General features: G+C 56.7%; 3 protein-coding genes and 1 non-coding gene across 5 annotated transcripts in view; 2 read left to right on the forward strand and 2 right to left on the reverse strand.

Moving 5' to 3' along the window:
* Dnajc30 (DnaJ heat shock protein family (Hsp40) member C30) overlaps positions 1–453 on the reverse strand; it is a 2,049-nt gene extending 1,596 nt beyond the window's left edge. The window contains exon 1 of the mRNA XM_010619009.3: positions 1–453. This exon is cut by the window's left edge and continues 1,596 nt beyond it. Coding sequence (XP_010617311.1) covers positions 1–417 — 417 coding nt within the window. The 5' untranslated portion in view covers positions 418–453.
* A 96-nt stretch (positions 454–549) lies between these two features.
* Bud23 (BUD23 rRNA methyltransferase and ribosome maturation factor) lies at positions 550–10,353 on the forward strand. Of its 2 annotated transcripts, XM_010619011.3 has the most exons (12): positions 550–663; positions 756–793; positions 2,535–2,630; positions 2,719–2,801; positions 2,900–2,996; positions 5,757–5,853; positions 6,420–6,470; positions 7,106–7,191; positions 7,283–7,328; positions 7,593–7,651; positions 9,985–10,074; positions 10,166–10,353. In XM_010619011.3, exons 1-12 carry the CDS (start codon positions 616–618, stop codon positions 10,218–10,220), a joined length of 846 nt encoding a protein of 281 aa, XP_010617313.1. In that variant the 5' UTR covers positions 550–615; the 3' UTR covers positions 10,221–10,353. The 2 variants fall into 2 exon arrangements, with proteins under 2 accessions (XP_010617313.1, XP_010617314.1); XM_010619012.3 differs by lacking the exons at positions 550–663; positions 756–793 and adding an exon at positions 797–852.
* Positions 9,498–9,627, forward strand: LOC117286640. The gene has a single exon (XR_004517800.1).
* Positions 10,354–10,970: 617 nt separating the features above from the next.
* On the reverse strand, positions 10,971–19,583 carry Stx1a (syntaxin 1A). The gene is made up of 9 exons (XM_010619010.2): positions 19,486–19,583; positions 19,127–19,226; positions 16,703–16,777; positions 15,964–16,037; positions 15,765–15,873; positions 15,554–15,627; positions 14,604–14,741; positions 12,236–12,346; positions 10,971–12,008 (listed from the first exon to the last, which is right to left on the reverse strand). The coding sequence occupies exons 1-9, from the start codon at positions 19,504–19,506 to the stop codon at positions 11,931–11,933; spliced, it is 780 nt and encodes a 259-aa protein (XP_010617312.1). The 5' UTR covers positions 19,507–19,583; the 3' UTR covers positions 10,971–11,930.
* Between the last annotated feature and the right edge of the window lie 6,510 nt (positions 19,584–26,093).

Here is a 26,093-nt window from a genome sequence, read left to right on the forward strand (position 1 = left end):
GCGCGGCGGATCCGGGGCGCCTGCGGGCTTCGTAGAGGGTCGGAAACCGGTGCCTCGCAGGTCCTCGTCGCTGAGAAGTCCGCGGTCATACTTGCGACGGAGGGTGGCACTGCCTAGCACTAGGTACGCCTGGGAGACGCGCGTGAAGCGCTCGGCAGCCTCGGCGCTCCCAGAGTTGCGGTCCGGGTGGTAAAGGAAGCACTGCCGGTAGTAAGCCGCCTTTATTTGCGCCTGGGTGGCTGTGGAGGGGACGCCGAGCAGGTCATAGAGTGCCGTGCGCGAGTATGAGCCATTACCCCGGGAATAAGCCCTCGCTGTTAAGACCAGACCCACCGCTGAACTTTGTGGCCACCTCACGAGTCGACCCAGCTTCCAGAGAAAAAGCCGCGGATACCTCAGACTGTGCGCAGCTGCCATTTTAAATGGGGGTGGGCGGTGCAAAACAAACTGGCCAGTGGGAGTCGTGGGTCGTGTACCGAGCTCAGCCGTGTGGCCAATCAGATAAAAGGAAGGCGGTGGGCATAGGGGCATGCGTATTACGAGAAGGTCGCAGCTCTGATGACGTCAAAGCCGGGCTCCGGGGACGCCTGGCTCACAGATTGCTAAGGCTTGAGGATGGCGTGCCGCGGTCGGAGACCCGAACACGGCGGCCCTCCGGAATTGGTGACACGGGGACCTGCGGGCATCCCTTTCTCCTGTGGCCATTGCGTCCGGCTCCTTCTCTCTACATTGCTATTTCTTTCTTTTCTCCTCAGTTTTACGACCAGAATGAAGCCCGGAAATACGTTCGCAAGTGAGGGGAGACTCGATACCGCGCGGTGTCTGGGCCGGGGCAGCGGAGCTGCCTCGACTGTGAGGGCTGCTTGGAAAGCTCGTAGAGCTGTGGGGTGGGGTGAGGAGAGATCTGGGCTGGTGCTGTTTGTGTTATTGGTAAAGTCACTTTGAAGCTATTGAACTCAGGGGGCTTCGGTGACCTCAGCGTCAGAGTGGGTGTGACCATGCCTGCCTTATCTCGGACGTTTTCAGAATAATGTGACAAAAAAAGTTTTTTTTTTATAGTGCTGGGGATTGAACCCACGCCTTTCTCCCTGAGTTATGTCCTAGCCCCTTTCTCAATTTTTTTGCTATTTATTTTGAAACAGGGCCTTGCTAAATTCCCCAGGTTAGGCTCGAATTTGCGATCCTACTGCCTCAGCCTCCCAGAGTACTGGTATTACAGATCTGTGCCACCATGCTCAACTGACATCTTGTTGTGAATATATGGTAGAATAGGCAGTAGGCGGAGGATGCAAGTAAAGGGTCACTTTGTTTCCATTTACATTATGTCACTAAAATTTTACAACTGTTGACATGGTATATTTTGAATTTTATAGAGGTAGTTATTTGTGTAACTACAAAGCCTTTTGACAGCTAAAGGCTAGAGCACGATCTTCTAAACTTGGTCTTTTCTTGATATACTACTTAGAAGAAAATTCTGTGGAATACATTGTCTCTTTTCTGTTTAAATTGGTGTCCAAGACAGAGTCAAAACTTTCTAGCAGAGTTGTCTTCATGAATAAAATATAGACTTCTAGCTTCAGAATCTCAGTGTTAGGCATTTTAAAAACTGTTACGCGTGATTCTCTTGATCTTGGGAAGGCCAGATATACATATATTGAAATGCAGCTAATCTGGAGGACTTTGTATGGAGAACTGCAAAATGTCTGATAATATTTTATTTGCACGCTACTAGGTATTAAACTGTCCGTGCACTGAGCTACATACCCAGCCCTTTTTAAATTTTGAGACAGGGTCTTACTAAGTTGCTAAATTGCCCAGGCTGGGCTTGGACCTTTGGTCCTCCTGCCTCAGCCTCTCAGCATAATGAGTACAGTGTGCCACCACACCTGACTGATTTTTGGCTTTGATTGCATTTTGAAGTAATAAATCAGGTATATTGGATTAAGTATACATTTTAGTATACGAGGTCAAGAAAGCTTAATTACAGTGTAGCTACTTCTTTTTTAACTTTGGGTACCTGAAAGTTGTAAGGCTTGCGTTATATTTCTCACAGGTAGCACTGTTGAAGGTTTTTGTGCCCGGGATGGATATAGTCTAGGCACACTATCATTGAGCTGTGTCCTCAGCCTGGTACAAGTTTTGCCAGGCATTGGTGGTCCTTATATACAAGAGTAACTGTGGTGGAGAACCATTTCAGAGAATACCTTCCTAAGTAGTAAAGCCTCAAAGCCTGATAGAGTTGCAGATTGTCACTGGTTGGTCCTTATCTGAGTGGGTTCAGTCTCTCCACATCAGTTTTACAGCTGCTTTACTTATAATTTCTGTTACAGTAAAATAACGAGTTGCTATATTAGGTGGAATTTTGGGATCCCATTTAAATAGTTGTAGTTGAGTTTGTTGATCTCAGTAAGCATTAAAGGGTCAGGAAAGATTATGTCCAGCTTGATTGTCCTTTTACCCTCTCTTGGTTTTTTGGTCTGAGAGAGGTATTAGCCAGCCTCCATCACCGCTTGCTTGCATTTCTGTCTTTCCAGCTCACGAATGATTGATGTCCAGACCAAAATGACTGAGCGAGCATTGGAGCTCCTTTGTCTGCCTGAGGGACAGCCCTCTTACCTGTTGGATATTGGGTGAGCTCCTGGGGTATGGTTCATGTCATCTTAGTGCTGGTGGTAAGTTTGCTGCTCAACTATTTAAGTCTCCGATTATGTCTTCCAGCTGTGGAACTGGGCTGAGTGGAGATTACCTTACAGAAGAGGGGCACTATTGGGTGGGCATAGACATCAGTCCTGCCATGCTGGGTGAGTGTGTCCTGGCTTGTCAGCAGTGTTGGTTATCCTCATGAGTATGAGCTGCCATATTTATTGTCTGCTTGCTTCGTGTCCTTTCTCCATTGTAGATGCCGCCTTGGATCGAGAGATAGACGGAGACCTTCTTCTGGGGGACATGGGCCAGGGTGTTCCTTTCCGACCCGGTTCCTTTGATGGTTGTATCAGGTGAGAATCTTCTTTCCAGCTCTTAATCTTGTAGACCAGTGCTTTCCAAGCCTAGCCATCAAGCAAAGTCACCCAGCATTGGGATTTTCAAATTTATAAATTTAGAGGACCCCCCCACCTTTTCTCCCTTTGTATTCCTAAACTGTCTACTTCTGCAATCAACTTACATTGTCAGGTTCAGGCACCTCTGGTGTAGATTCTGCCAGGGGTGGTGTTGGGTAAGGTCAAATTTTGTAGGCCCAACCACAGTCTTGTGGGGCCCCTGCTGTGGCCCTCTTAGGGGGATAGCTACCACTATCTTGTGGGTCCCAGCAGCCATTTGGTTTTCAGCTTTTCAAACAGCCCTAGTGGAGAGTGGCTGGGACTTCTGATCTCTTTGCTTCAGAGCCTTACTTGGTTGTTGGGGTCACATTCTGGGTTTTTGTTTGTTTGTTTGTTTGTTTTGTTTTTCCTCATTGAGTTTATTGGTACATTTTAGGTATACAGTACAGTTACATTCATCATTGGGATCTTGTACCTTTACATGACAGGTCTTGGTTCTCATTTTTTCCCAATACCCCTGTCCTCTCTTCACCCCCTCCTCCCTTCCCTATTTACACAAACTTTATTTCCATTTTTCCATTTTCTCATATTTTTTCTTTTCCCTTATTTCCTTTCCCCTACCCTTCCCACTTCCCCTACACCTTTAGCCCTTTTCTTCCTATTTCACATTGTCAATTATACCATTAGAATCTTATTTACAATTATAGTTTTTCACACCAGAGAAACTATTCTGTATTTACACGTGTGACTTATTTATTCACTTAAGAGTATATCCTCAATATGCATCCATTTTCCTATGAATGACTCTAATTTCTCATTCTTTATGGCTGAGTAGTATTCCCTTTTATAGAAAAACCACATCTTTATCCAGTCTGCAACTGATGGGTAAATGGGCTGTTTCCAGGTTTTAGCTATTACAAACTGTGCTGCTATAAACATGGGTGCACATTTATCACTGTGATATGATGGGGTCACATTTTGAATATGTGCACTATATTTTGATAACCAGTCTTAGAAGACTAAAATTACTCTTAGGACTCTGAAGTTTTCTTGTTCTGGATGAGTTCTTTCTGGCATTTGGGGTAGTGTTCTGTTGCTGAGGGTGGAGATCAGGAGTAGAAGAGAAAGTTAAAATGGTCTGTCAGAGAGCTCTCCTTGGGTTGAGAGAGGATCGAGGTGAGGAGTAATTATTTATTGTTTGGGTACAGGGGATGGAACTGGGGCCCTTGTGCTTGGGAGTCAGGGGGCAGAACCACTGAGCCAAATCCCTGTCCTGGGGAGTAAGTTATTTAGATTTGAAGATTTTCTTATGTGTGGGAAGAGGATTGAGGTGGGGATGCATTTCAAAGGTAGCTATTGTGTTTTGGTAATGATTAGACAAGGTTTCCAAAGCTGCAAAACAAAACAGAACCAAGGGCTAACAATATAAATTCTAAGAGTCAATAGTCATGGGCTGGGGATATAGCTCAGCGGCAAAGTGCATGCATGGAAAGTGTGAGGCCCTGAGTTTGCTCCCCAGTACCAAAAAAAGAAAAAAGAAAAAAACAAACAAAATTGTCCATGGGGGTTAGAAATGTGGCTTGGTAGTAGAACACATGCCTAGGCCCTGGGTTTGATCCCACCCCTTTAAAAGAAAAGAAAAAATAAAAGATTACATATGGTATATGAGGTCCTCTAAGACTTAGGCCTGGCTGCTGAACCAGGCCTGGTGGGGGCTGGCTATGTGCTAGGAGTCATGGGCCGCTCTAGAGCCGTGAAGGGCAGTGGGCGCCACAGGATTGCCCTGAGAATGAGGGGCTGGGGCATCTGTGCTCAGGGATAAGCTGCTCAGTGAGAGGACAGTATGAACAGAGGCACAGAAAGGCATTTGGAAATTCACAGGGATGTGGGTAAGATTTCATGGGAGATGAGGTGGTACAGGATTGGTTCCAGAAGGCTTTTTGGTGGGTTGTAAAAAATTGGGGCTTTTTCCATTAGAAAGAGAGGAGCTAGGGTGTGGCAGGATCTGATCTCTGTGTTGGAAAGGTTGTTGCTGGCAGAAGTACAAAGAGCAGGGAAAGTGCTAAGGAGTTTGTTTAAGACAGGGTCTCTCTTTGTAGTCCAGGCTGGCCTTGAACTCACTGTGTAGCCCAGGCTGGCCTCAGATTCATGGCAGTCCTCCTGCATCAGCCTCCTGAGTGCTCGGATTACAGGTGTGCACCACCACGCCTTGCTGCTGAAGCTTTCAGGAGGGCGGTGGGTGCTGAGGCAGTGCGGGGAAGCAGAAGCCAGGAGAGGCAGCCAGGTGAGCCTGCAGTGTGGGCTTCTGTGGCTCTGTGCTCTTGGCACTGAGGCAGGATTGGAAGGGAGGATGGATATGGGGCCAGCACAGCCCCTTCACAGATATGGTAGAAGGACCCACCTAGGAGGCAGCAAGTGAGTGGCAGGCAAGCATGTGTCCTGGGGCTGGGAGAGGGAAGAAAGGCGGGCGGGCAGAGACGGCCTTGACACACGGAGGTCCCATGCTTGCTGGAGGAAGAAGGTGAATGCTGCCTCCCTACGCAGCCTGATAGGTCTGGTCTTCTGAGGTGGCAGGGAAGGACCAGCACTTTCCAAGGAGGGAGTTTTGGATACAACCCCACCACCTCCATGCAGTGGATGATGGCAGAGTCCCAAAGAGGTGGGAGGTGTAAAGGGGAAGGGATTGGACCCCTCCTGATGTCAGGTCTTCCTTTTCAGCATTTCTGCTGTGCAGTGGCTCTGTAATGCTAACAAGAAGTCCGACATCCCTGCCAAGCGCCTTTACTGCTTTTTTTCTTCTCTGTATTCTGTTCTTGTGAGTATGAGATCTGCTTTCCATTGGGGCTGGCTGCCTGTCCCTCCCTTGCCCTGCAGTTGAGTGAGGAAGTTGAGGGATCCCATGATGGCAAGTCCACTCAGACAGGGCCACATCGGGTAGCAGGACCGCCTTTTGGTGATTTCTTTCCTGGCCCTGAGCCTGAACTGAAGGCCGAGCTCCATGGGCTGACATCTTAATCAGGCCCAGAAGACAGTGATATCCCCTTCTCTGCCAGAATCCTCTTCCTTCATGTGTTCAGGTAACCACAGAGGGCTGTGCTCTGTGGTCTCGGAGTGGCCTCCTGGAGCCACAAGGGAACCCAGCAGTCTCTGCCAATGGGCACCACCTCTTCCCAGTTTGTCTTTCTTTCTGGTGCCTAGTTGCCTCCTCCACCAAAACTGAGTGCCAGCAGTTAGTTCAGGGAGGCTGACGATGTCCGCCCCCTAAGAGCAGTGCCTCGTGTAGTGGGAGCTCTGTGGAGATTTAATGAGCAAAAGCAGGAAGAGTGTCCTAGTCTTTCCCACATGGGATCCGTGAGATGTTGACGTTTGAGTTGCTTGCAGGTCCGTGGGGCCCGGGCTGTCCTGCAGCTGTACCCAGAGAACTCTGAGCAGGTGAGTCCTTGGCTGCTGGGGTGGGGGGCAGGGAGTGGGGGGCCCAGAGCCGGTGGCTGTGTCTCATGCTGATGGGTGGAAGAGAGAGATGAGCACCCTAGAGGGCCCGGGACCCATGGTAGCACATTTGGTGACCTCCTGTGCCAAGGGCTTGTATCTGGGACTTGGGAGGATGTCTGACAGGTATGACGGTGTCACAGATAACATGATAGGATTTACTCGTTTCTGTGCCCAGATACATAAATGGGGGGGATGTCAGGGACACCAGCAGTAGGAGTTAGGAAAGATGAGTTGGGATTAGGAAGCATAGACCCTGACAGGTGATGCGCTGTCCCTGACCAATAACATCGCCACCTGGCTCCCAGGTGGTGGCCGTGCATTTCCTGAGGTTTGAGTGGGGGCCGGGTCTCTGGGCTAGAAAGTGAGGCTGAGGAACTGCTTTGTTCTGTAATCCCTCTAAGGGATGTGTACATGACTGGGTCGCCCACACTCTGCTATTTGGCTTTTTGTTTTTTAATCTTGTGTGACTTTTTAGAACTAAAAGACTTTCTGTCACCAGGCAGGGTTACAGAGGGGAGGAGAGTGAGGTTGAAGGTTCTGCACCTCCAGCCTGACACCCACCCATCTGTCCACAGTTGGAGCTCATCACGACCCAGGCCACGCGGGCTGGCTTCACAGGTGGCGTAGTGGTGGATTACCCGAACAGTACCAAAGCCAAGAAGTGAGGGCAGGGCTGAGGGGTGGCCCTGGGCTGAGGCGGGTGGGGGCAAGACTTCATGAACTGGGCCTCACCCTGCATTCTGTCATTCCAGGTTCTACCTCTGCCTGTTCTCTGGGCCTTCGGCCTTTCTGCCCAAGGTAAGGGACCCTGGGTTGCAGGCCTAGGAAAGTTCCAGGAGGATGGTGGTGTTCAGGGCAGCTGAGCCAGGAGCTCAGAGCCCGCATGCTGTAGTCATCCAGGTCTGGAGGCAGAGCCTGTCCTGCAGGTCCAGAAGGAGGCATTGGCTCCTCAGGGGCCTGGGCCTGGCGCCTGCTGGAGGAGCTGCAGCCTGGTGCACAGCGTCTGCCCTGGGCAGATGGAGTAAGAGCGCCAGGGAGATCATACCATTGTGGTTCCTGCAGGGGCTGAGCGAAGCTGAGGACGGAGAGGAGGCCACAGAGTCCAGGTTCACCAAGGACAGGTAAAACTGTTTTTTTTGTGCTGCCAGGTCAGCTTGCGTGTCTCTCTGCTTCCCTGGGCCTCAGGTGGAGCCACCGCGGAGGGAACATGGTGGCACGGCATGCTTGGTGCTATCTGTGAGCCTACACCTGCCCCTCCCTCATACCGGGCTTGGCAGGCTGTCTCTCCTCCACCTGTGTCCTGGACCCATCCCTCTGTGCTTCCCTCCCTCGAGTCCCACAGATTCTCACCGAAGCCCAGAGCAGCATCTAGAGACTGTGACAGGCTTTCCGGGCAGCAGCGTCCTTGTGCCTACTGCCTCTTGCTTCCTCCTTGCTGCTCACTCAGTTTGGTCTTGCAGACTGTTCTCGTCAAGCCCACCACAGCTTCCATCTTGCCGAGTCTGCTCCCTTCTTGTTGTCCTTCCCTTCTCTGCTGGGCCGATCTTACCTGCCATCTCAGGTGGTCCAAGATGGCAGATGTGCCTTCTGACACTTCTTCTCCTGGCCTCCACCCCGCTCCTGGCCCTCTCTACCTCCCTGGCTGCCACTTCTCTGTGAACTGCTGCCTCTTCTTCTCCTGCCATGCTCTTCTGTACTCCTTCAAATACCGACTGAAAGACAAGTCCCTAATACCTTTTTTTTCTTTTTTGTAGTAGTGGGGATTGAACCTGGGGCCTTTTTTTTTTTTTGGTTTTTTGAGACAGGGTCTCACTATGTAGTTGAGACTGACCTGGAACTCACTATGTAGCCCAGGCTGGTCTCGAACTCGCAGCGATCCTCCTGCCTCAGCCTCGCGAGTGCTGGGATTACAGGCGTGTGCCACCACGCCTGGCAAACCTAGGGCCTTTAGCTAAGCTATATCCGTGGGCCTTTTTAAATTTTATTTTATTTATTTATTTTGGGTTTTTTTGAGACATTGTCTTGCTACGCAGATTGGCCTTGAACTCACTAAATTGCCTCGGCTGGCCTTGGACTCGGTGACCCTCCTGCCTCAGCCCAAGTGCTTGGATTGCAGGCTTGTGCCACCACATCTAGCTTTGTTTTTTATGTTGAAGTAGAGTCTCATGAAGTCACTAGGTTAAACTTGGGATCCTCTTGCCTCAGCCTCCCATGTGCTGGGGCCATGGGTGTGCACCCAGATGGCCAGCACCCAAATGTCATACCTTTCATCCCAACCCCACCCTGATCTCCCTGCTGCCACCTCAGGTCCATACCTGGCTTTGCCCCAGATATCCCAAACCAAGTTAAGCTCTTGGCTCTCACTTTCTAGGTTGCCTCTGCATCCTGCCTGACATCCTCCTCACAGCCAGCTGCCCCGTCAGCAGGTCCTGCTTGTCCTGTGTGTCCCTAGTCTGACCTTTGTCTTGTCCCCAACCTTACCCTAACCCTGCATAGCTGTCTGTAAGGCTCCCTGTTGCAGTCTTTGCCTCTTTTCAGTGTATTTTTCCACACAGCAGCGAGACTCCTTTCCTTCTGTTTTTCCTTAAAATGTAGATCAGAGCTTGTCACTTCTGTCCAGTATCTGCAGTTGTGTTCCCCTTCCCTTTGGTGCCCACCTCTCACTGCTCCAAACCATGCATTTTTGTTTACGGGTCACTGCATATGTGCCCAGCAAGAGTGATGCCAGTTTCTCTTCCCTTTTGGTCCTCCCTGGTCCCAGCCCCTTCCTGGAGACACCAGCTTCTCCCAGCTCATCCTGGTCACCCAGAGCAGCCCTCAGGCCTCCGTGAAGTTACAGTCTGTGAAGGATGAGGCTGCAGGAGCTTGGGCAGAGGACTCCGGGGCCCACACCCCTGTGAGCTCTGTGGGGAGCAGTGCTGGCCAGGTGGTGATGTGGTTTGTGGGAGCCCTGCTTCCTCTCCTCCTGGCCTCCTGCCCCCTGGGCTGTGGGGATCCCACTGCTCCTCAGCCAGGGCTGGAGGCCGAGATCAGCCCTGGAGGAGCATCGTCAGAGCTGCCGCGAGTGGGCAGCTGTGTTTTCCTGCCTCGGACATGTGTGGTGGCTGAGAACTCGGGCTGTAGTAAGCACGCCAGGCCCTGAGCTGGACCAGGCCTCACTGGGGCCTCTGCCTCCTTGGCCCCTGCTCCTGGCCTCATTTGCCCCACAATAGATGCCACCACAGATAGGACGCATGCACACAGACATGTCGCAAGCAGGGGGCTGCACATCCCTGTCTACACAGGCTCCCTGGGCCCCAGTGCACATTACAGGAAGGGGGTGACCGGAGAGGGACTGTCATGGAAGGGAAGGTGGTGCGTCTGTCTTGGAAGGAAGCTCACCACTCCTGGTGTGGGGATTGAAGGGTCACCACCTGGGCAGCCATCCTGTCAACGCGGCCTTGTCTTGACACAGGGCTCGGTACAGGATGGCGCGGCAGGGCATGGTGAAGAAAAGCCGAGAGTGGGTGCTAGAGAAGAAGGAGCGCCGCAGGCGGCAGGGCAAGTGAGTAGCGGGGGACAGGCCTAGGGGCCCGGTGGCTGTGGAGGGTCCGGGCCTGTGTTCTTCAAGACCTTCCCGTCCTGTCCTCACACAGGGCAGTCCGGCCTGATACCCAGTACACCGGCCGCAAGCGCAGGCCCCGCTTCTGAGCCCAGTGCCCACCTCTGCCACGTTTTCGGGACGGACTGACAATGTAATCTAAGAATATTTTTCCTAAAGTTTCCAAGAGTTTATTTTATTCTAAAACCAAAACAATAAACCACTTCCTGTGGAACTTGTGTGGCTGTGGCATCTCCCAGCCCCGTGGTCCTTGTGGTCCCTATGACGTGCAGGCAGGAAGCGGGTTTAAAGGACTGAAATAGAGGCGCCCTTTTTAACCTGGACGAGCTCGGTGGCTCCCTTGGTCTGGGGCTTATGTGTAACCATGCTCTGTGGCACAGTGGGGGTCAGGGTATGCTGTGTTCCTGACAGTCACTGGCCTGGGCCGCTGCCCTAGGGTGGGAGGCCGTCTCCTGTCCAGCTGGGAGTGCTCAGAAGGGCAGGTCCTGCTCTGGACTGTGCCCCAGGCTGCTGAGAGGTCTTGGGGAGACATGGTCTGGGCCTGGTACTGAGGGACAGACTTTGGCACTGGCACAGCAGAGACCTTCAGTGGGTTCCCAGGGCCAAGGGTCTAACTCGGAGTGGGGTCTCCCTGGGCATCAAACTGCAGCCTGGGCCCTTTGTCAAAGCACAGGCCACCTCACGGGGTGAGGGTGCAGTCTGGGAACTATCTTCATGGCCAAGCTGGGTGTTGTCTACTGAATGGTAGAGCTGGGGTCCCTCTCCGAGCCCCTTCCCACAGTGCCCATGCATGACCCCCCGATGCTAGGGCCCCAACAGCGCGGTCAGACATATACAAATGTTTATTCTACATAAAAAGTTCACAAAATGGGCAGCTGGTTGTACCAAGACCTTTGGTGAGGGGTGGAGGGGGAAGGCAGCAAGGACAGTGGTCAGTCACTGGGCAGGAGCGAAGCCAAGTGGGGGAGGGGCTTGGACATGGCCCCACCCCCTGCCGCATGCACCTGCATGCACCTCCTGCCTGTTCGCGAGGGGGCTTGGGCGGGGCCTGTCCGAGGGTGCCCTGGGAAGGCTGGCTGCTGAATACTGCATCGGAGACACCTGACACCACGTGGCACATTGCTGGGGGCAGTAGGGCGGGATGAGACTGCAGGCCTGAGTGACACATGACTTCCCAGAGAGGGGACCACTGTCCCGAACATGCAACACTGGCTTTCGAACCTGACAGGCCTGTTGGGGACAGCAGCTACTCCGCCTCCAGCTCCAAGCACAGGCAGCAGCCCGGAGCGGACTTCCTGGGGCTTCAGATGCGGGGAGGGAGACTGAGGCAGGACCCACTGGCTTTGCGTGGGTAGGGTAGGGTAGGGAGCCTCCTGGCAGTGGTCAGCAAATAGAGGCTGAGTGCTGGGTTGTCCCCCAGGGCCACCTGTCCCCAACCTGAAAAGCAGCACCATGTGGCCAGCTATTCCCCACCCTTTGGGGCTCGGCACTGGGGAAGCAGCTGGAGTGGCCAGGGGACAGGGTGGATAGACAGGGCAAGTGGGGACACAGCTGGGTCCGGCAGGAGCCTGGACCCCAGGGAAGGGTGGAGCCCCAGCCCTGCTCCCTTCCACCTCTGTACAGACACACACTGTCACAGATCATGCACACGACACGGCTCGGGCAGGCTGGGAATGGGGCCCCTGGGAGAGGAGCAGGGCAGGTGAGAGTGAGGGTGTCCGAGCCAGAAGGGGTGGGGAGGGCAGCGCAGCCAGGGGCCTCCACAGGGTGGCCATTGGACAGGAGTGGCAGGCCGGGCTCTATCCAAAGATGCCTCCGATGGTAGAAGCGATGACAATGCCCAGGATCACACAGCAGATGATGATCATGATTTTCTTCTGCAAGAGGGCAGGAAGAGAGGCCTCAGTGGGCAGCTCTCAGAAGAAGGGTGGCACTGAGGGCCAAGGGCCAGCACTGGGGCCTCGAGGTAGGCAGGTGACAGCCTGGCAGTGAAGGCTCTGGTCAGAGCTTCCAGACCGGGGGGCAGGCAGAAGGGGTGGACTGGGTGACAGACTGGGTGCTCTAGTGGGTGCTGGGGTGTGGCTTGGGCTGACCGGCAACTGACCCGGCGTGCCTTGCTCTGGTACTTGACGGCCTTCTTGGTGTCAGACACAGCCCGCTCCACATAGTCCACCGCGTGCTCCACGTTGTACTCGATCCTGTCAATCATCTCCCCCTGCGGGGCCGGGGGCACCCGAGCTCCAGAGGGCTCCCTCCTCAGGATAGGGCGGGGGCTCAGGGCGGGGCCTCAGGGAAGCACCCTGAAGGCAGAGAGAGAGGTAGGAGGTGAGGTGGCTGGGCGGCCGCTGCCAAGCTGTGCCTAGGGCAGGCCCTGGCCAGGGCGTGGAGGGCATGGGACTCAGGGGCAGCCCCCACCCCTCCCTGCAGAACAGCCATCCTGGGGGTGGAGCTGGCCATGCATCGCAGCCAAGGGTGGACCATGCAGACAATGCTCAGCTCTGCGCCTGGTGCCGGGCAAGGAGGGAGGCAGGACAGGTGGGCTGGGGACGGAGCCCACCCTGGCTGTAGCTCTTAAGATCCCTTGGCAGCCCCAGAGCTCTCGGGCACTGTGATCTGGTCCCATAGTCTTCCCCAGGGCCAATCAGACCTTGACATTGCCCCCAGGCCCTCAGCAACAGCTGATCTCCCTCTCCAGTTTGAATGCCTTCAGTGTCCCTGTCACCATGGTCTGCATCTCACCAGGACACAGTAGCAGCTTCTATGTCACTCCCATGTTTAAAGCTCCTCAGTCAAGCTGAGCGTAGTGACGCATACCTGTAATCTCAGTACTTAGGAGGCTGAGGTGGGAGGATCTTGACTTTGAGCCCAACCTAGGCAATTTAGCGAGTTTAAGTCCAGCCTGCACTATATAGTGAGACTTTGTCTCAAAAACCAAAATACAGGGCCAGGGATTTAGCTCAGTGGTGCCACCTGCCTGGAAAGTGTAAGGTCCTGAGTACAAAACAAAACAAAACAAACAAACAAACAAAAATCAAGAAGAGTCTCCAGAACCTTTCCACCAGGACAGCATGGGAAGAAAACTACTGCCCTTCCCAAAGCCCAAGAGAAAGCAAAGCCCTAAGAGGCATCCACAGCCACAACATGATCCACATGTCACCACATTCCAGAGGCCCACGCACTGTGGCTCTGGAGGCAGCCCTGATCCCCTCCCCTCGGGACAGCACCCCTAGGAGTACCAAGCTCCCCTGGCCACGGAGCTGGCCACAAAGATGACAGATGACGACGACACGCTTGTGTTCATGGCGGGCATCAAGGCAACAAGCGCCAGGCCAAACGGGTGGTGAAGAAGTTCTCGCCATCTGTTGTGTGGAGGTCAGAGAGCCCCGACAGGGAGAAGAGGGTGCCTGTCTGGCAAGCTCCTCCTGGTTATGCTACTTTAGACATTGCCAACAAAACTGGGATCAACTCAACTGAGTCCAGCTGGCTAATTTGAAATACACACTGTTTCACCACTTAAGAGAAATAAACAGGCTGGGGATTTAGCTGCCTGCCTCACAAGGGCAAGGTCCTGAGTTCAATCCCAAGTACTCCCCCACCAAAAAAAACAGGCCTGGGATGTCACTCAGTGCAAAGGCCCTGGCTTCAATCCCCAATCCTCCTACCCCAAAAAAGGCCTCCCCACCACCAGGCCTCACCTGTTTGGCCTCCACCTGGGCCTCAGCTCTGAGCTCTCCCTGTCTCCCCCACAAAGACCTTTCTCCGCTCACAAAAGTCCAGCTGTCACCCTGGGACATCTTCCCTGCTGGCTCCCTTTCACCTCTTCTGGTAGCTGTGCAAATGCCTCCTGCTGAACAGGCTTCCCCTGACTTCACACAAAGCACCAGCCCAGTTGCTGTGTCACCATGTCACTCAGAGTGAGGCCCTCAGACCAGTAGCACTGGCATCACCCTCATGAAACATGTACATCCGGGGACCTCTGCCTGCCCTAGCAGCCTCTGGAAACTTACAATAAGCCTTCCAGATGACTTGCAAGTCCAAGCACCCACCGGTCACACTGCCACCTAACATCTCCTGAGCACCTGGCACACAGAACATTCATTTGCTCTTCACAGATGCTGTCCTTTCACCAAAGCTGTTTGCTCCCAAAGCAGCCCCTAGCTGTCCTGGTTGCTGCCACATAGTCTAGCCTAGATAAGCAGCCAGTCCCGAAGGCACCTGATTAAATGCTGGTGACTATGACAGGACAGGGGGCGGGTAGGTGGGGCCATGCAGGGCCTGGGTTCTGGGAGCCAAGCAGAGCCATGCAGAGAGGGTCCTGCAGGGGCCCGGAGTGCTTCCCACAGCAGATGCTTGGTTACCTGAGCACCTAGTCCCTCGTGGCAGTGCAGCGTGTTGGGCAGAAATGGCAGGGTTAGCGCAGCCCCAGCTGCCGCTGCAGGTTGGGGAGGGGACATGGTGACCCAGGCACCCACCTGGCTCTCAACCAGCATGGCCATGTCCATGAACATGTCGTGGAGCTCACGGATGCTATTCTCCAGCTTGATGATCTCACTATGTCTGGTCTCGATCTCACTCAGAGCCTGCTTTGAGATGCTGGAGTCCATGATGATCTAGGGGCGGGGAGCAGGAGGAGCTGGGACCCCAAGGCCTGACAGGGCTGGGGAGTGGGGGACGGATGAGAAGGGCAGAAGGCCAAGGGGTTCCCTCTCCAACCGCAGTGTTCCTGTCTTACTAGCTGCCACCCAACCTTGCTACCTGTAATCCGAGGCTGATGAGGCCCCTCCAGTCAGGGCTCAGTATGTGATGGCCTTAGCAGATCTGAAATCCCACAGCGACTGCCCCAAGGGCCCAGGCCTCACACCACCTACCACTCCCCTCCTGCATGAAATCCGTCTTTTCCCCACTGGGATGGAACCCACACTCCCAAGCCTGCCTCCTGCACTTGTGTGCCCCCTGCTGGTGGCACAGAGCTCTTATGGATCATTGGCCCAATGTCCCCCAGGAAGGGACAGAGGTCCTGAGGGTGACAGGAGAATCCCCTGGCCACTGGCAAATGATCAGGGACAGCAAGGAAGTGGATCCACCAGGGGGCACCTGGGACTTTTTCCCCCTATATTGAGGATTGAACCCAGGGCCTTCACAAAGAGCTCCATCTACAGCCCCTCCGCCCCTTACTGAGACAAGGTCTAAGTCTCAGTTGCCCAGGCAGGGCTTGAAGTTGCAGTCTGTCACGGGTGCCACCATGCCAGACTGGGGCATGGCACAGGTCCACCTTTACCCCTAATACGTCCTCTCCATGTGACTCAGCCCCTCCCATACCTGCCTCGCAGTGTGGCTGTGTTCAAATACTGCCCAGACCCAGCACTTGACACACAAACTGGGTTTTAGCCGGAGCGGGTGGGAGGGGTGGGTGCATGCTCACCCCGGAAGCAAAGATGGCAGGGTTTCCGCTTTCCAGCATGTCCTCCAATTCTTCGCTAGTTGTGGTCCTGCCAGCTGGAGATAGTCAACGCTGAGCAGAGCCCTGTCCAGCGAGCTCAGCAGCAGCCCGGTCCTCGCTACCGCTCCCGTCATTAGCCCCGCCCCCGATCGCAAAGTCCCGCCCACCGAGCGCAGGCCCCCCCCCAGCTCACTGATCTCCAGCTGCCTCTGGATGCGGCCCTTGCAGCGCTCCCGGTAGTCGGACTGCGTCGCGTTGTACTCCGACATGACCTCTACAAACTTCCGGGACAGCGTGGAGTGCTGGGGACCCGAGAAAGGGATGCGGGTGTCAGACGGCACCATAGGACCTGGAGACGGGCGGGCGGCTCCCAACCCTGGGGCCCTCCGCACCTGGGTCTTTCGGATCCGCAGGTCTGCAGAGGAGCGGTTCAGGCCTTCCTCCTGCTCGATGCTCTGCTCGATGCCTGCGGCGGGAGGGCTTCTGAGCCACGACCTCCCCACCTCCCCATGCACCGTGCCTCCCCACCCGCGGGCCTGCTCCAGACCCCCTCAGGACTCTGAGTGACCTGCATGGGGGGGGTCACAGGGGACACACAATAGGATGGACTGCCAGGCATGACGCAGGGCAGCTCACAAGCCCTCCAGCTGGGGTTGGAGCACAAGGCCCATGCCACCTGCGCCATCCCTGCAGGGCACGTGATCCCAGATTAGGCAGCCATGGGATGTATGTATCTGCATTCGCATAGCATTGGACAGGCTGCAAGGGGCTGGTGGCTGCTGCTCCCCACACACTTTTGGTTTTTTGAGATAGTGTCTCAAAATATAATCCAGGCTGGCCTCAATCTTGTGATCCTCCTGTTTCAGCCTCCCAAGTAGCTGGGATTACCGGTAGGCACCACTTGCCTAGCTTTCCTTAACCTTCTTTAGCTGGAGCGAGGGACAGTGGCCTGAGGGGAGTGAACTTTGACAAAGCCTCAGGTGTCTGTGTCCCTGGCTGAGCCCAGAGCCTGGTCCAAAAGATGTCACCCTCAAAAAGGGACCCACGGGGTCAATGACACCCATGGGCTACTCAAGGCAGTAAGACTAGGCTACCACCCGACCATCTCGGACAGGACAGGGATGGACTCACTCTTTAACTTGGAACGAACTTTGTTAGCCGTCTTCTTTATGTCTGACATGAGTTCTTCCAGCTCCTCCTTGGTCTCTGAGGAGGCAGAAGGGATGGGGTGTAGATACCCTGGCTTCGCATTGCCCAATGTTCAGGCCCCGTGGGGTCCTGGGTCTGCCCCTCCCCTGGCTCAGGCTCGGCCTGCTCCCATTCTGGGCCAGGGCCGCCCAGCTGCAGCGGCACCCCCTCATTGCCCTCCAAGGTGCCTCTTGCCTCCTTCACCAGCTCCCACCCCCTGGAGATAACAGATGGGTCTAAATTTAAGGAAGGAATAATTGTGGAGCAGCTGGCAGGGCTGGAGTTGGCACTGGGGAATGTGTTCTTGGTACTTGCCTGAGTCAGAGGTGGGTGCAGGCTCACCTGGCCTTACCTGATGGCTGGGGTGGGGATAAGCGGCTGGCCAGTGGGCTGGCAGGTACCAGGGTGGCAGAGGCCTCCTCATGCCAGCTGCCTCCCTAGGGTTACAGCCGCAAAGCCCAGGCGGGGCAGGCCCTGATCTCCTCACAAAACTGCCCCCAGGTGCTGAGCTCCACCAAGTGGCCGGGGACAGATGCCCAGGCCCAGGTGAGAGGTATGAGAGGTGGGCCCCATGGGACACAGTTGGCCCTGGAGGTGGCAGGTGGGTGAGGGTGGGTGAACGAGAATCATCTCCCTTCCTTGAGAGGCCATGAGTGTGCCCAGCTCACCCGTCTTCCAGAGGCATTGGCTTTGTCCCTCTAGGGCACAACCCCTGACCCTCGGCAGCCCCCTCGGGGAAGTGGGACTGGGCTCCTTGCTGGCACCTTTCCAACTGTACCCTCCTGGGCTGGGTGTGTCCTCAGGGGCCCTGGGGAAGGCTGTGAGCAGAGGCATCTCCCAGGCCCTAGAAGGGGGCACCTCAGGAGGAACATGAGGCGGGGGGTACCACAGAGTGGAGGAGGGCACTCCCTTCGTACGAACAAAGGGAAACTTGGTTACCAGCTGCTCTGACGTCTCAGCCTCCTTTGCTCAGACCCAAAATAGCCCAGCCGGATGGCAGCCCCCAGAGGAGGCAGAGCAGCCTGGGCCAGGACAGCCCCCCGCCGCTTATGCCCCTGCCCTGGCCTGGCTCTGCCCAGTTCCTGAGGGGGACCCTGTCCCGAGTGAGTGGGTCTCAGCCTGGTCACGGGGACCTTTCGCACGGCACAGGACACAGCAGGGGAAGAGTACATGGTGGGAGGGCCTCGCCCACGCCCCACAGGCAGCAGAGGCGCCCACTCCCCAGCTGCTCAGAGTGCTCTGTTCCCCCACGGTCAATCCTCCTGACCCTCTGCAGGAGCAGCCCACGCAGGGACACGCAGTGACCCACACACCCACGGGCACACAGCACACGTCACACACTGTCTGTCTCCCCAGGTGCGTCTTTGGGGTGGGGGTGATGCACGGTGATTGCACTGGCGGCCCTCGGGGACAGCTCCCAGCCTCCCAGGCTGGGGCCAGGCCCTGGGCACGATGAGTGGGGCCCAGGCTGCAGTTCACCCGCTCTGGGCTGGGAAGTTGATCCTGGTCTCCCAAGGACCGAATGTGCTTGGGGGCACCGGGCCCTGGACAGAAGGCCGTGCACCGGGCATCTGGGTGGCCAGGCCTTGCCCCGTTGGACACCTGGGCACAGGCAGGCGGGGCCCTTCCCATGCTCCCTCATGCCCCTTGCCCTCTGAATGATGGCACCTTTGGTGAGAGAGGGATATCAGTTGTGGGCGAGCACCCCAGCCTGCTCCAAGTAGCATGCCTGGGTTCCCACTGCAGGGAGCGGTCACAGCCTCCCCGGGCCGGCACTGAGCTCCCTCCAGGGAAGACTTGCGTGCCAGGCATGGGGCAGCCTGGCATATGCTGGCGGAGCAATCAATAGCTCACCAGGAATGTGAGGGCCGGGTGAGGGGATCCGTCGGTCAGGGGACACCGTGGAACCCAGACCCATGTAGCTTCCAGTGCAGAGGTAGAGAGGGGACTTCCTGGAGCCCCAAAAATGGCCGGCTCCAGGGTACCAAGTGGCCCAGTGCCAGGGCTGTGTGCTTGCCGGAAGCGGCCCGCTCGGCCAGCTCCCCTCCCACAGAGTTGTCGTCTTAGCACTGCCATCTGCTCCCAGGGCCGGCGGAGGGGCGGGCGGCCTCCTATTGATCAGAGGCTGCTCCTCCCTGTCCCTTCCTCCCCGAATCGCAGGGCAGTGCCACAGTGGCCTCAGGAAAAAGCCAGCATCCCGCAGAGGGTGGGGTGGCCACAGGACCCATCCAGGCCCTAGGAGGGGATCCCTCCCACCTCCAAGTCTCTGTGTGAGACCGGTCCAGCTGGTGACAGTGGGCGTTGACCCCCAGGACGGCTGTGTCTGCTGAGGTGCCCCCAGAACTGCCCCCAGCCACCCACACTCACTCTCATCTGGGTTGGGGGAGGCCAGGATGGCGCTGTGCTTGCGCTTCACCTCCTCCACGTTCTCTGCGATCTTGTCAATGAAGCCTCGGATCTCCTCCACCTGGGGACCAGGGCTAGGGTCAGGGACAAAAACCGGGGAGGACAGAGGACGGCCAGGCCTTGGAAGTGAAGCCGGTGGGGCAGGGGCTGAGACGGGAGGGAGTGGGGCGCTCCCCAACTTTCCCTGCTCTGGACTTTTCCACCTGTGCCCCTGCACGTGGGTCCCCCCGTGGTGTCAGCCCGGGCCCAGCTCAGGGGTTCAGGCGATCGTCTGAGGTCCAGGCTGTCGCGAGGGACAGATGCACTGCTCTGGCTCCCACCTGCTCGAAGAACTCATCCATGAAACGGTCTCGGTCCACGGTGACAGTGACATCATCGTCATCGTCGCTGTCCTTGGCCTGCACAGGGTTGTATATACATGAGTGGGCCTTGGACCCCGTCGATTCATACTGGCTTCCCCTTCCCGAGGAACTCGAGGACAGACCCAGCTATGCCCTCAACTCCCAGCCTCCAGGAGACCTGGAGGACCCCTGAACTCCCAGTGTGGGGACAGAGGTCTCCAGCTGCAGGCCAGAGACTCCCTCCCTGTCCCGGTGTCCTGTCCTCACCTGGCAGCCGGGGACCTCCTGCTATGGGAGTCAAGAGAACCCTGAGCCTGAAACCAGCCCACCAGTTGGTATGTGCCTGGGTGGCCTAGACATTGGTCCAGCTCCTGGGTCCCTAGGCCCTGCCTGAACCAGTGAGCCGTGAGCACCCTTTCCCTCCAGGCCCAGCCTTGCTGACCCAGGCCTGGACACCCGCGAACCCTGTGCAGGCTCAGACACAGGCCATCCCACAGCCCCACTGTCTGCAGGGCGGCTCCCGCAGTCCCTCTCCCCGTGACGGTCTGGTCATGGGTCCCTGCTGCTCCTCCCTCCGGCCCCACCGCAGTCTGGCAGGCAGGAGGTCATGTCGCTGCCTGGCTGTACGGCCCTACCCTGGGGGCAGATGCCCAAAGCCACCCCCATCATGGATGGGGGGTCATCATACCGCTGGCTTCTGGGGGTCTGGTCGGTCATTACTGACCGCTCCGCACCTCAGGTCAGCCAGGGCCACCCACTCTACCACAGGGCACAGGTCCCTCTGCACAGCGAGCACAGAGACAAGCAGGGCCCAGCGCGAGGGCCATGCATCCCAGACTGGGGTCCCAGGCTAGGTCACACATCACGCCCACAGGAGGGACACTGCCAGGCTCTCACCGGGATGGAGGCAGACAGAGATCAAGGGACCATCAGACCAGGGCCTGGCTAAGGACAGCTCTTCTGTGAAATGGGGGCAGGGAAGGAGGGCTGGGAAGGTGGGCACAGCCCGGCCAAAGCAGGGACCCACTGCCGGGGGAGGGGTAGCTGAGCCTTTCTGGGGGTGGCTCAGAGGGGCCTCCTCCCTTCAGGAGCTCACACCTCCTCCCCCGGCAGCTAAAATAAACCCCCGCGCCCGCTCCCCACCCTGTCTGTGGCTGCTGCCAGGTGGCCGCCCCTCCTCACCCGCCCCCCCCCCCAGCCACAGAGCATCTGGGAACCGACTTCACATTTTTGGACTCCTCGCTGGGCCCAGGAGTTGAGTCAGAGCACTCCTGAGGGAAACTGAGGCACGCTGCAGGGTGCAGGATCCCTGTTCCCCATCCTCCCAGGGCTCCCAGCAAGACCTCGGGCAGATACTTGAGGGCACCTCACTGAGTCCCCGGCTCCTTCCCCTGGGATGCCTCACCCTACCCCTACGTTTCAGCCCCTGCCCCCCAGAGCCCCAGAACCACCTCCCTGCCCAGCTACCACAGCCCCGACAGTTTGATATTACTTCCCTTCCCTGTGGCTGGGCTGCAAACCATAAAGAAACCACTGCCGCCCCTCCCTGTGATCTCAGGGACCATTCCTTGCCCCTTCAGGTTCTTCCTAGGGACCTAACTCTGCTCCATTCTGCCTCGGTCTTCTGCAGTACAGCACACAAACTGACCCTGCTGCGGACTGGGATCTGAGCAGAGACCAAAAATAGACTCTCACCCTCCCTCTTTCTAGATGGTCTGTCTTCATTCATTTGGCCAGGGATCACATCGGTGATCGTGTGCTTCGTGCCAAGGAAAAGCCCCCAAGCCATCCCCCACACCAAGTCAGTACAGCTGGATTTGGGCTCAAATGAAGGACTTTTTCTCCTGTTTAATTTCTCCATTTGTTCTGATCCTTGATTCAGTTTGAGAAATTCAGACGGCTCTTGACTGTTGTTCCCTGCAACTGTATCCACATCTGGCCTGAGCCCTGTGGCACCTCTCCTGGGACACCCTGCAGATGAACGCAGGCCTTTTATGCATTTCCACTGGACACTGAATGAAATGATAAGGATGCAGGACAGCAGAGCCCCGCCCCTTCCGGCTGCCAGCCCAGCCATAGTCTCAACCTCATGGGAACTAGGTAACACGGCTGGCCTGGCACTCCGCCTTCCTGCTGTCTTGGTCTAGCTGTCAGGACCCCAGCTCTCTAAGAATCTGCACAGCTGCAAAGCCCCAGGAAGGGGCTGGGCCAGAGCTGAGGACTTGGGAGGTGGCATCAGGAGCTCAAGTGTCCTCTGGACAGATGTGGCCAGGATCACAATGGTACCTCGCCAGCCACCTGGCCAATGCCAGGCTCAGTGAGTGCCCAGCTCAGGATTCCCTGTGCCCCTGGGCCTACAAGTCTCCCTTCCTCACGTCCTACCACCATCCAATTTGTCCTGGTGGGTTTTGCTACTTATTCTGTGCTTCTCGACCTTGGTCCAACACCAGAAGCCCTTATAGGGCTTCTAAGATTTGAACCCAATATTTATTTATTTGATACTGGGGATTGAACCTAGGATCTTTGCACTGAACTACATCCCCAGCCCTTCCTAAATTGTTATTTTGAGGCAGGTTCTGGCCAAGTCCCTAAATTACCCATACAGCACTTGAATTTGAGACCCTCCTGCCTCAGCCTTCCACAGTGCTGGCATTACAGGCTTGTATCACCAGTGCTTGGGGGGATTTAAAAAAAAAAGCATCCAAAATTCTACCCTAGAAATACTGATGAGGAATTTATGGGGGTGGGGCTGATGAAGCTGGTTTTCAAGAGCACCCTCTGCTCCCCCCACCCCAGCCACTGGTCTGGTCTCCTCCCTTTCTGGCTGGCTGTTCCAGCTCCAGCCTCACCACCTGCACAATCCAGGAATAGGAGGGCTGGGAGAGACCCCACCAAAAGGACCTGCAGGAAGAGGAGGCCCAGCAGGGCCACTGGAAGCAGAAAGCCCTGAGCTCCCCCTGGCCATGGCCAGGCAGTCCTGGTGGTCTTCCTGGCAGAGGCCCAGGACTCCAGGACACTTTCCTGGAAGCCAGCGACTGATTCCTCCAGGAGGCACCGAGGCTGGTCCCTGGCAATGGCGTCAGGCCAGCCGGCGTGTTGATTCATCACTGCTGAGCCCTGTGCTGTTGTCTGCCCAGAGGGCTATTTTTTTCCCTTCCTCTTTTTAATGACTAATCAAAGTCAATATCGCTAGAGCCAAGAGGCCCTGAGCGGAGTCAGGGAGTGCAGGAGGCCGAGCTGGGTCTCCAGAAAAGCGGCTGGGCCCTGAACCCTCTCCAGGCCTCCCACGCCCGGGCCCTGAGCTCCGTGCGACCTAGGATGAACCCCTGGCCCTCTCCATACCTCCCTGCTGATGCGACAGGAGGCTGGACAGACAGTCCAGAGAGGCCATGCCATCTGCACCCCAGACGGAAATGTGCAGAATCTGTCAGAAGTCTGGGAACCGCTGGGAGGGCCCAGGAAGGAAGGAGGGAGACCCCGTCTTTACCTCCTCTGCATAGAGCTAATACTGGAAGCACTTTATAGATTCAAGAGGAGACGTGTGAAGTGCCGGTCTGGGGGCAAAGGGGAGCCCTGTCATGAGACAGGGCCTGCTCTAGTCCTTGGGGGACCCGAGAGGCCAGATGTCAGCACCCCTTCTCTTTTCTTGGAGCATTCCATACTCTGCCTTCCCTCAAGCCAGCCCCTTCTCTGGATCACCCCTCTTCCAGGCCACCCTAAGTCCTTCCTTTCGTGTGTGTGTGTGTGTGTGTGTGTGTGTGTGTGTGTGCACACGCGCGCGCGCGTGTGCAGTACTGGGAACTGAACTTGGGGACTTAGCATTCAGAGCTGCTTTTTAAATTTTTTTCTTTAGAGACAGTGTCTCACTAAGTCCCTAGGTTGAATTTGAGATCCTTCTGCCTCAGCCTCCCAAGGTGCTGGGGTTACAGATGTGCACCACCACAGCTGGTGAGCCAACTCCTTCCTGTTCCTCCTCTGTCTCCCGTGGCAGGTCCCAGGCATCCTACAGAGTCCAGTGTATAGAGAGCAGCGTTTTGGGCCCAGGGGTGGGGTGGGTCAGCTCCAGGAAGTCCCCAGACAGAAAATCAGGGCGGCTCTGCATTGGGGGAGGAGGCCACTGCATGCCTGGGTATAGCTGCCAGGGAAACCCTACCCCCAAATCCCTCTGCAGCCCAGTGATCTTCTCAGCTCTGAGGGTCTCAGTGTTCAGGCCCCGAGGGCCCCCTCACTGCTATCTACCTGGCAGGGAGAGCCCAGGGAGAGCCGCCGAGGTGGGGGCTGAGCAGGCTGGAGGGCTGGGCCGGGCCAGCAGAGCTGAGGATGTGCGCCAGCTCCTTCCCTAAGTGTGACTTTTATAAATAAGCTCCCTTCGCCTTCCTTCCTTCCAAATGTGGTGGTGCTGGGTGGGGGAGAGGGAGGAGGAGGAAGAGGAGGAGGAGGAGGACGAGGGAGAGGAGGGGGAGGGGAGGGGAGGGTGGGCAAGCTGGGCACAGTGAACAGCTGCTGCCCTCCTGAGCTCTAACTTCGTCTGGACCTTCATTCTCAGGGGTGTCTGGGCTCAAAATTCTGGCTCTTGGGGTTCACAGTCTCCCCCAAATATGGCATCGCAGTCCAGAGATCAGGGACCACGCCTCTTGCCCTGAGAAGCTAGGTTCTAGGTTCTCCTTTTTCCATTTTTTGGATGGGAGCCCCAGGCCCAGAAGATAAAGGAACTCTAGGATTGGCAGTGGCTGGAGATCGACTGTTCCTCCCCACCAGAGTGGGTTCCCATCAGCCGCCCCTCCAGGATGCTTGGAGCCTTCCATGGGCAGTGCCGGGTGGTGGCGGGCACAGCTTCTGGGGATTCCGAATGCTTGGGATAAGCCTGGTATGAGCTCAAAGGCAGCCTCACTGATTCACAGCCAAGCCAGGCCTCCAGGTCTCAGGGACACGGGGGCCGGCATGTGGAGGTGGGAGGCAGAGATCAGGCTTCAAGCTGCTCAGAAGCTGAGTTCTCGGGTTCCCCCCAGTGCCAGCCAGGCCTGTCTGACTATCTTCAGGAATAGGCAGCGCTCCTTTATCAGCACTCCAACTACCAAGCAAGCCACTGTTCCCTCGTGCCTCAGTTTCCCCTTCAGCAGAGGAGATGCCGGCTGAAAAGCTAGAGGCTGCCATCAGATGTGTTCCCAAGCCACTTGGTTCCCACACGCACCCTGGTCCAACCCAGCAGGTGCCCCAACATGGGCAGACAGCACCAACCGCACCAGCATGGCACCAGCTGTCACACTCAGCACTGCACAGGAAAGTTGGGGGCAACCACACGGGCTGGGAGAAAGTTCAGAGACACTCCTGGGGCTCAGCCGGCACTCAGCCACGAGTAACACAGGTCTGCAGGCTGCTGGGGGCCAGTACAAGAAGGGGAGACCAAGTGGCCCAGGACACCAGACACCCAGACACGGACAGGAATACTGGGGGGCAGAGCACTAGACACGGCCGAAAGCCCTGGACACGAACAGGTCCCACGTGGGCAGGGCTAGGCTCTAGCTGTAAGTGGCCCACAGGGGAAGGGTGCTTGGGAGCACCCACTGAGGGGGGTCCCCAAGATCAGTGGGTGGGGCCTGCCAGCAGAGTGTTCAGCCAGGGACTCAATGTGGCACAGAGGTGTGGTGGCACGTGCCTACAATTCCAGCACTCTATGAGGCTGAGGCAGGAGGATCACAAGTTCAGGCCCAGCCTGAGCAACTTAGTGACTTAACATGCTGCCTGCCTTAAAATTAAAAGTGTGGGAGGGCGGGGGGGGGGTCAGTGCAAAGTCCCTGGGTTCAATCCCTGGCATCGAAAACAAAAATCTAGAAATCTGGCATTGAGCCCTGACTCTTCTTCCCCCAAGAGCAGTTTTCATTTCGTCTGTGCCCCGCTCCTCGGGGCAGAGGCCAGAAGGGGAGCGCTGCTGAGAAACAGGCGGTGGCTGCCCACTGGTGCGTGGTGCATCCTCCTGCTTCCCCCAAACCCCGCCCAGAAGCCACACCCCAAGGGCCTCGCAGACACAGGTGGAAAAATAGACCCAGGTCGCAGTCAGCCCAGGAAGCCCCTGGGAACCGCATCCTGGGCTGCCCTGAAGGTGGACCCGGGTGCGGGGGTGTAGGTGGAACCACCCCCCACCGGGGCGGGCATGGATCGCGACAGCGACGGGAGCTACAGGTGACGGCAGCCACAGGTGCCGGGCGGCGGCGCCCAGAAACCGCTCGCGTCGGGGAGCCCCCGCCCAGCCCGGATCCGGATTCACAGCGCCCCCGGGCAAGGGTACAGGGTCGCGCTGTCTGTCTACACCGCAGGTTCAGCAGACGTACTGACCGATCCCCTGGCTGGGGAAAGGGGTCAAGCTTCCATCGTGCCACTCAAACCTCATTCTAACCCTCCGATCCCCCAAAACACAGGGGGCGCGAAAAGTTTGTCCAGGACCCCGGGCTTCAGCCTGCAACTCGGCCGAGCCGGAGACCCCTAGAAGGTCCAAGGGCGGGACCCGGAGGGGGTTGGGGTCCCCCCAGCTAGCACGAGAGCCCCCATGTTGCGGCCAGGGGCGCCCCGGTGGCTGCGGGAGCCGGGCG

Source organism: Fukomys damarensis, unplaced genomic scaffold (genome assembly GCF_012274545.1).
Source record: "Fukomys damarensis isolate Sample0158 unplaced genomic scaffold, DMR_v1.0_HiC HiC_scaffold_17, whole genome shotgun sequence".
NCBI classification, from domain to species: domain Eukaryota; kingdom Metazoa; phylum Chordata; class Mammalia; order Rodentia; family Bathyergidae; genus Fukomys; species Fukomys damarensis.

Excerpts from the sequence above, each read along its gene's own strand:
- Bud23 (XM_010619011.3), top strand. The coding sequence starts at position 616 with ATGGCGTGCCGCGGTCGGAGACCCGAACACGGCGGCCCTCCGGAATTG. Across the intron at positions 6,471-7,105 it reads ACCCAGAGAACTCTGAGCAG|TTGGAGCTCATCACGACCCA; the intron begins GTGAGTCCTTGG and ends ATCTGTCCACAG. Across the intron at positions 7,192-7,282 it reads AACAGTACCAAAGCCAAGAA|GTTCTACCTCTGCCTGTTCT; the intron begins GTGAGGGCAGGG and ends CTGTCATTCCAG.
- Stx1a (XM_010619010.2), bottom strand. The coding sequence starts at position 19,506 with ATGGATGAGTTCTTCGAGCAG. Across the intron at positions 16,778-19,126 it reads CTCCCCCAACCCAGATGAGA|AGACCAAGGAGGAGCTGGAA; the intron begins GTGAGTGTGGGT and ends CTGCCTCCTCAG. Across the intron at positions 16,038-16,702 it reads AGTTCGTTCCAAGTTAAAGA|GCATCGAGCAGAGCATCGAG; the intron begins GTGAGTCCATCC and ends CTCCCGCCGCAG.